The sequence below is a fragment of the Montipora foliosa genome, chromosome 3 (assembly GCF_036669935.1).
Source record: "Montipora foliosa isolate CH-2021 chromosome 3, ASM3666993v2, whole genome shotgun sequence".
NCBI lineage: Eukaryota > Metazoa > Cnidaria > Anthozoa > Scleractinia > Acroporidae > Montipora > Montipora foliosa.
Genome location: NC_090871.1, coordinates 59,681,301 through 59,690,912, shown reverse-complemented (window position 1 = coordinate 59,690,912; position 9,612 = coordinate 59,681,301). Strand labels below are relative to the sequence as shown.

General features: G+C 41.5%; 1 protein-coding gene across 1 annotated transcript in view; it reads right to left on the bottom strand.

Moving 5' to 3' along the window:
* Positions 1–7,715: 7,715 nt before the first annotated feature.
* LOC137997828 (UBX domain-containing protein 10-like) overlaps positions 7,716–9,612 on the bottom strand; it is a 6,651-nt gene continuing 4,754 nt past the window's right edge. Inside the window, exon 2 of the mRNA XM_068844101.1 lies at positions 7,716–9,612. This exon is cut by the window's right edge and continues 445 nt beyond it. Coding sequence (XP_068700202.1) covers positions 9,249–9,612 — 364 coding nt within the window. The 3' untranslated portion in view covers positions 7,716–9,248.

Below are 9,612 nucleotides of genomic sequence, written 5' to 3'. Positions count from 1 at the left end.
TTGACTGGCTTGACAAAACTTAACTGGTAACCCTAGGTTGCACCGAGTAAAAAAAAATTAGCAACGAAGCTCTTCAAATAAAGGCTAATTCACTCTGCTTGATGACGGCATTGATTCATCATGTAAAACGGGACGATATAAAATATGGATGTTAGAGGTTCCCAGTGTCGAGATCGAAGGTAAAAAGAGATACAATCAACTTGTTCAAGATTTAGGCAGATCATAGAGGTGGGAAAATTGAGATTAGGTGCTCAAAATCGTGTTATTTAAGATCCTTCACTGTCTTGTGTTTGAAGTGAAGAGCAGCGTGTGGGTTCACCTTATATTAGTAGAAAGTCAAATCTCTTTATTGATACAAAAAACACACCCACTTGAATTTATGTCAAATCGAAACTCGGCTTATTAAATTTGACTGCATAACCATGCACAAAAGGTTCGTTTTCCGTACGCTAATTTTGACGGTGTCATTCCATTGTTAGGGGAATTGACAAGCATCGAACGAGCAAACGAGTGATTCATTTCAATCTGATTTCAGCAAATACCATTACATTTTGCTATGTACTCGGATATGTTGTTATTTCCTGAAGATGTGTTCAAAAACATCGTAAATCGTGGGTGCTCAAAGGAGAAGAAAGTGAAAGCAAAATCGACTTTACAATTGCAAGCGAAAAACACAAAAAGTGTCTTCGGGAGAAAAGTGGCATTTTGATTATTCTTTTGAGGACAATCGTAGTGCCGGTTTGTTTGTTCATAGATCGGCACGCACTAAAACAGTGGACTACACGTGCCAGCCTCTGAAATGCCCTCGTGCCACTAGAACTAATTTGCACAACTCTTGGACGAGTGCAGCTTGTCGGATGTGAAGGTTATTATATTGGAAACATCTTTGCATTAGAAGGAAAGGGTGGTCAGATAGCGTAGATACCTGATATTTCAAGTGTATACCGTTCTTCAACTGAGAACTTCATTTATTTATGCTTCGGTTGATTTATTGATTGATTGATTGTGTACACAAGGTATAGTAAATTTGCATGCCATAGGGGGTCTAGTCTCCTTACAAAACGCATTGAACGGGGGTTGACTTTTGAAATTTAATCAGCTTGGTTTGTACACGCGGGTAAGCCTTTCCATCTGCAAACCTGTTTATGTCCAATCTTAAGTTAAGTTCCTAGCAAATACCGTTGCTTTATTTTGTAGTGTCTCTCGCTCATACATCTTCCCAGCTGACACTTCAGACCACTGTAGAGCATTTCATCGACATAGGATCCTAGAGCTATGCCCTCTTAGCGAACGGTGTGTGCGAGTTCTTTTGTCCGCAACTGGGCACATGCATCATGTATTCAGACAAGATAGGGAAAACAAAATTAACTGACCAGTGATTGGGTTACAGTAGCTTCGTCAATGTAGTAAAGTGTAATCCAAGGCGTGATCTCGCAATATAAGTACATGACTTTGTGTACGTAGGTTCTAGAAAAAGAGAATAGGCCAACTTGCCGTGTACAACCTAAGTGAATTGGCAACAGCAGTGAACGCTTCGCAGAAATAAACGGATGAGTTAGTTATAGTTGCTGACTGTGATTTATTCTGGATATAATCATCTTGCAGTCGGAGAATGCAGAATATACTTTGGCGTTTCTAGATGTTGACACAAGGGTTGTGCGTGGGTCCACTGATTGTCGTCAGGCCATATTCGACAAAATACTTACAACAATACTTCATTGTGCCCTCCATGTAAATGTATACACCCCTTTATAAATAAATCAGATAGGAAAACAAGCCAAATAATATAAAAAAATGTTATGGCGAATTGTAGGCTCACTAACCTATGGATAAATATGGAGAAATAACACATACATTCACCCATAGACACACGAATAAAAACAGGCGTACAGAAAATTATTCATATATACCGCAGCAAAAAAGAACAGGAAGAGTACAAAAAAGTATTGTTAGTATTCCTTTACCATTTCACCCAACGAATGTGCGTGAATATACGTGTTTTTTCTAACTTGTTTGTATAAGTATTCGTAGATGCAGAATCTTCTGGTAGATGTAATTAAGAAGGTAGCACTTCCTCCCCACATTTTCGAACTCCCTGATCGAGTGTTTTCCGGCCGGGATTTAGGGTGACGACCTACATGTGGCTTCTTCGCCAAATGTACTAAACTCAAAGAGGTGGAGTTTAGGTCTTTCTGTAGGTGTGCACCAGTTTACTGAGACCCTGCTATCTCAACGCCACTGACCGAAATATTAGTTTTTCATCGAGAATTATAGACGATAAGCTTTGAGAGACGGTTGATGTCACTGAGGTTCGGGGGGATTTCAAGTTTTTTTTTTTCTATTTTGCAGTTTTAGGCGGGGGGGAGGGGATACCCATAGTTTTCTCTTCTGAAGTACCCAGTGTGACTACCTTGGTTTTCGCCCTGGAATATGCAAGCATTCGAATACTATGAGGCTGAATCATGGATGAAATCCACATGATAGGATCGAAACCGCGGTCTTGCCTGACCAAATGATATGTCAGAGAACCTCCACCTAGAGTCGGGTTATCTAAATGCCTCGACAAAGGAGCGACTTAAGGACATTGACATCAAATATCAAAAGAGCATCGACGAGAACGAATTAACTCCAGAAGTTGAAGGAAGATAGGGACTGGCCATGACCACAACCCAAAACACGCTGAAGAAGTCACAAGAACGAGTGAAGCAATTTAAGGCAAAAACACCCGGCAAAAAAAACGCCTCCAAAGAGCATAACGATCTGCTAAGAAACGCAGAACAAAGCAAACAAAGCTTTTAAAAAGGCAGCTATCTCCCTCCTCTCATTTTTGCCTCGCCGTGAGAGACCTCTGCTAGCAGGGAACTTCTACCGCCGATAAACATATCGGTCGAGCCTAGAATTAAATTGGCGCAAAAGCGTGAGGCCATAAGGTCACATTCATATTACTGCTGCGAAAATCAACAACAAGAAACTAAAAGCATTATTACCGAGACGAACTATTTTCTTGGAAGAAGACATATCATGACAGCAGTATAGAGATCCAAATGTAAATTATCATAGGACAAAAACTATTGCTAAATGAATCCTACAGGAACCACCTAAAAGAGGCGTCCATTCAAATACGTACTCAAGAGAGCATAATTATGACAAAGGCAACGCATGGGGAACTAGACCACGCACAAGGAAGTCGTGTAGGCCTGTCAACCCCATTTAACACTTAAATAAAGTTCCTTTCCTTTCCTTTCCACCATACGAGAAAGACCCGCGATCGAAAATAAAAGTATAACCAGACTTATGAACAGCCGCGGGATAAAATGCTCACTACCAACGCTCTCTAAAAAAGCCGTTAAGAAACCACTTTTAACCCATAGAAAACTGAGATTGATCCAATTAGCGAACTTACCGTACACAAAATGGATAAAATCGTTTAGATTCTAAAGAGAAGGGTGGTACTGCGTCGGCGGGAAAGCGAAACACAGAAATTAGCTTAGTTGAAAATGCAAATTGACCACTAAAGAAATTTGACTTTTTTTTACTTAATTAGACCACTCCCCATTGGGGCTTTTCAGGGCCAATGAAACACAATGAACGAAACGACAGAACAGAATAACAATAGGGCCGTTTATACGAGAGAAAATAAGCCATGGCTTACTCTGGCCACGGCGTACATGCAGTACGCGAAAGGAATTATTTATACGAGTATAAACTCCCCGGCCGGGATAAGCCGCAGCTTGAGAAAGCCGTGAACGTAGACTTTGTACCATTTATACGGGGTGTTCGCGTCTTATGGTAACCCTAAACCCTAACCCTAAACCCAAACTCCGGATCTCAAGGCAAGCGTCCTAACCACGGGGGCGAACTGGGATTACGGGTTTTCAGCGTTTTCTACAGTGAAAAATGGAGATATTCTATTGGTGGGGATATAGCAAACATAAATAACAAGAACAATTAACAATTATTCCATTTACCCTTGTTGGATACGAGATGGTAAATAGCCAACGAGGCGCGTAGCGCCGAGCCTAGAGTGGCTATTACCAATCTCGTATCCAACAAAGGTGAATGGAATAATTGTTTTATTTAATTCTCAACCTCCGGTTTTGCTAAATTCTATTTAAGTTAAAGAAACGACCGGGAAGTGATGTGATTTCCGGGCGCCAAAAAAATTATGCTGAGCAACATTTGCCGCATTCATGCCCATGTAAGGTCAAACGCAGGTATAATGGCTGATACGGCTACAAGGAAGGATTACGTTTCTGCAAACGTTGGCCGTGTAGCACTTATGTTTGAACAGACTTAACTGATTAGAGTGCAATGTGAAGTGCTAAGTATCTACCCAATATGAACCATGTGAGCGTTAGCCCTACTGATGGAAATGGGCCCACACAAGGACAGAGAAAAACTCTGACCAGGGTGGGAATTGAACCTACGACCCACAGTTGATAACTGACCAAATGCTCTTTACGTTACACTTGATTATATTTTCGCTGCAGTTAATGAGGAGTTTCTCAGTGATGCCAATGGATCAACATCTGTCTTTAAACGGCGTTGCCCTAACAGAAGATGCGGCCACTCTCATCTCCTTGGGAATCAGACCCGGATCTTTGTTACTGCTTAAGGTACATTATTGCTGAGGGTTGTAGTTTTAGTCATTTTTGTTTACCAAAGGCAAACCTGAATAGAGATAATAGGCGAGTTCATAGTATTGACTAAAGAAGACTTAAAGTAAAGTATGCCTGTGTTCTACGCTGAATGTGAACTGCCCTTGTGTGGGCCCATTTCCATTAGTAGGGCTAACGCTCACATGGTTCATATGGGGTAGAAATCTAGCACTTCACATTACACTCTAATCAGTCAAGTCTGTTCAAATATAAGTGCTACACGGCCAACGTTTGCAAAAAACGTAATCCTTACTTGTACTTGTACATGTTAATTGCCTTGACTTTAAGATCTTCAGTTCCCACGGCCTGCTCTCGTCTGACCTTGTAGCTCAGTCGGCAGAGCAGCGGTGATCTAACCCGAAGGTCGTGGGTTCAATTCCCACCCTGGTTAGAGTTTTTCTCTGTCCTTGTGTGGGACCATTTCCACTGGTACATGGTTCATTTGGGGTAGAAGCTTAGCACTTCACATTACACTCTAATCAGTTATAATGGCTGATAACGGAGATCCAGTGAATCAATGAGAAAGCTAGAATTGCATTATTCGAGGTTGAGAATTTAATAATGGGGTTTATTCCACTATTACGTCATTTTGGTCAAGAGAACGCACAAAATATGAGAGTATTACACTGTAGAACAGAGCAAATACGGACGGAACTGGAGTTTTCGATCAACGAAATTGTTTTCAACACGATACAAAGCCCCAGAATTTAGCTTGTCATCGCTTGTCTCTCGTCATCTCGTTTATACAATCAAATAAAGGACACTTGGCTGGCTTTCTGTGCCGTTTACATCGTTCGCAAGCGCCCTGAAGGACAGATGATGCATTTTTTTAGAAACACTCTTACCAAATAAAATTGAAGCAAAATAACACCTTTTTATATAGGAATAATAAATCTCTTATTCGATGGTTTAGCACATAATACTCGCCGATATTTTGCTCATTGCTGGTATTTTTCCTCGCCCCTGCGGGGCTCGGAAAAATACTACGCAACTCGCAAAATATCCGCGCGTATTATATGTTAAAACATCGAAGAAGATGTATTTATCCTCACCAATTGCGTACGGCAACGTGGATAACAAAGAATTACCTGAAACAAGACTACAAATGTTTAGTCTGTTTTCGTGGTTGCAGTCAGGTTCAATTACCCAACAACTCTCACACGAAACTATGGCCCATTTTCTCTATGCGTGTCAACAACATGACGGAAGGGTTGGTGGTGCCGATGGAAGGGGGTGGAGCAATGAGTGAAGATCCCGACAAGAACAAAACAACAAAAAGACTAACAGTTCCTCTTAGGGTCTTTTCAGGACTAATGAAACGCTGGATGGAAAGAAACATAACTTTCAACAACTCTAACTGGCCGATGGGTGACAACTTGCATGAATATTTCAAGCGCAGTTTGAGAATATTGCAGCTACTGCATGGGAATCACCAAACTTATCGTCAGCGAGCGGCTTGAGCCCTAACCTGCGATCAGGCGTACTTTTCTTTTTTCGAGGCTCTGTCAAAAGAAAACTACGCCTGATCGCAGGTTACTTGAGCCCAAGAACTTCAAGTTCAGCATCCACACCACCGGGATTTGGTGCCTGACAAAATCCCGCTTAGGGGTACCTTCGAGAGAAGCAGAAAATTTATAACATTTACGAACCTCTAGGTTTCAAAAAGGAATGCCTAGATTCCCTTGAGGGATTACACCAATGAAGCCAAGGAGCGAACTCGCAAGGGTGCAGTAGTGTTAAAACCATTTTCAAATTATGCCTAGCCTATATTTCCTTTTCACCAAGCTGGAGAAGAATGGAGGCCAAGGGTTCCTTTTTTCTTTTTGCCCAGTCTTATCCGCTGGAAACCTAGCCCAATGTTCAAGAAACAGACAAAAAAACTTGAATGTTGCATTCATTTTCCAGAAACTTATCTCAAAACACAAGTGGTCTTTAAACTTATCACTTATCACTTATTTACAGGAAATAATTATTTACAAATGGGTTAAATAAATAATTGTGAATGTTTTTACAGGATAGTTACAATTATTTGAAACCAAACATTATGACATCTTCTACAAACCAAGGTAAGTATGTATTCTTACAGAGTAGTCTTTCAAAACTGCATTTCGGAATAACACAGGTCTTCGTCATAACATGGATGTGCAAAGCTGGAGGGTTGACCACTGAAGAGATTAAAAAATGACAGACTTAAGGCGCTGTTACACTGTGCAATTTTTCGTCCAACTTGTCTTGCAACGCCATTGCGAGACAAGTTGCACGAATCACTGCCCTATGTAACATATGTTGCAACGGCCAAAAATGTTGCGAGAAGTAGAATTGAGTTCTACTTTCCGCAACGGTTGCAACTTATTTTTTAAGCATTGTGCAGTGTAACATCTGTCCAGCAACTTGTGTCGCAACGGTTTGTTGCACCAGCCAATGAAAATGTTCCTTTACCCTCATGTGATCATCGAAACGAGACAAGTTGCATGAAACATTGCTCAGTGTCGTCGGCATCCGTCCGTCTGCGAAAGACGATGGTACAGAATCACTGTCGTTGACAACTGCGCGAATGGCTAAAGACGCCGACCCGCGATTTGCAGTCTCTGTTGCACTTCGTGCAAACATGGGGGAATGGCTGGTTTCTCCCCTCCTCTCTCTTTTGTCTTTTCTGGACTGCCGTCGCCCTCCTGTTCTCCTCTGCGCCTTTCACGCCCTGCCTCGCGGCCTGGCGACAGGCTGGGCGGTCATTTGCTTGCTTCTCCCAAGTGTCGATGTCTATGCTACACAGTTTGAGGAGTTTGCAACATCCGTAAAACAACTTCTTTCGTAATGTGACAACACTTGAAGAAATGTTGTTGCGACACACGTTGCACAAAAAATTGCACAGTGTAACCAAAGATTGACCCCACTAATTCCTGTAGCTCTTATCGGGAACACTTTAACCCATTGACCCCTTGACCCCTTGGACTGAGACAATAGGGGAGGTTTAGGGGTCAATAGGTTATATAACTTGTGGCAAACGCTATGCTTTTCTCAATTGATTCCAGCTAATATTATAGCAAGGACCCAAAATTAATGTGACAACAGTTTTAATTCCTTCACATTTTTTTGTGTGACACTAGTCAATCAGACGCCAAGAGAGGCCACTTGTAGAAATGGCATTGCTAGAAGAGTTGCACAAAAAATTGCACAGGTTAACCAAAGATTGGTCCCTGTGATTCCTGTAGCTCTTATGAGGAGGATTAATTAAAATTGTCGCCATTGTCTAGCTGTTAAGTGTGTTTTGGACATAACACACATGGATAAGACAAAGCACAAGTAAAATACCAGTAGGTTCAGCCTGCTGGCCAGGAAGCATTGCCATACAAAGAGCTCTTTAGAAATTTCTCTGCTTTCTGGCTGCTCAAAAAGAGAGGCATAACCTCCCCACTTTGTTCTGTCTCAAAAGCATTCTGACCATTGACGCTACTTGTTAGGACGTCAACAAGGTAGTGTCTACATAAACTTCCAGATACGCTCCTAATTAGATGCACAGGGATTTCAATAAGCATCCTGAAGTGTCCATTTGCTTTTCTTCCCACCTTTCGTGTCTTGGACAGAACACAGATGTTAATTAGCAACTATTCACCGAAGTGGAGGTGGCTAGTGGTGGATATTTACCGAGCTGCGAAGCGTCGAGGTTAATATCCACAACTAGCCACCAACACTGAGGTGAATAGTTGTTTTAGTATACACTAAAGACAGTGAGATAATATAGCACAAAAAGATGATTTTAACTCATTTATTCGTGCAAGGATTACAACATTTTCAGGCGTAAATTCCACACGAATTCCTCGGAGGTGAATAGCAAAGGATATCCGTAGTTTGGGTAGCAACACTATCCGCTGTTTTAGTATATACTAATAATCATTATCATGTGGCCGTTGGGCCCCACGCACGCTTTCATCGTAAAACTATTGGAAAAAAGTCCCCGTATGAGGGCCGTACGCATTAGTGCGAACAGGGCCGGAACGTACTGCTCCGTGAGATGTAATTTTAGAGGATTTTGCCTGCTTTTAAACATCCAAGTTATTTACACCAAGAAAAGCAAATGCAAACAACATACTAGATAAATTCTCTTTGCAAATTTTTGTTACTTATTTTGTCCAAACTTCATCTTCTTAGTGCTCATGAAGAGTGTAAAGAGACCATATGATAAAATGCTTATTGACTGAGTTTAGGTCGGGCCAGACAGGAAAATATTTGGTCCATGGTCATGGCGCATGAACCTCTCTGCACTCGGTCCCATACGCCATGACCTCGGGCCAAATATTTTCCCGTCCGGTCCTCCCACTCAGTCAACAAGTACATATTATTACAGTCTCAAAGTGTCCCCCAAATGCAACTCCTCAATTAAGGATAAACAGCTGCAAATATCTTAAGCCAAAACAACGCTAACCTTCACCTTTACCTTATTGCTGAAAATAGGTAGCAAATGCTTAGACTTAAAGGGACACTTCGTGTTGGATGTCAAAATTGGGCGTGCATCTAATTAGGGTCAAACCTGGACATAAGTGTAAATTTCTTGCACTTCTTCTCAGAGTCTATCATATATACAAATCAAATCTAGTCTTCTTTTTCCTCAAGATGAAGAACCGTTCTTGAGTGGATCTCCGCTTGAGAAAGACTAAGAGAAAAATCGTCAAAAATCCTTCTCGGAACCTCATTAGTGCAGAACTGGCATGGAGGAAGCTTATCCTTGCTTAGTGATGCCGCAAACGCCATCACTGCTCCGAGAGTTTCAGTGTTCCTGAACCACCTTTCATGACGAGATCCATCTAAAAGCTTTACAGCTAGATGTATTCTCCCTGGCTCTGTCTCTGATGGTTCATTAGGAAGTGTGTGCTGAATTGACAGACCTGCTGTACTTTGCAACAAATGGTTGAAGTTGTCGGCATCATAATTGTTTTTTCTTTTCACCTGAGAATCA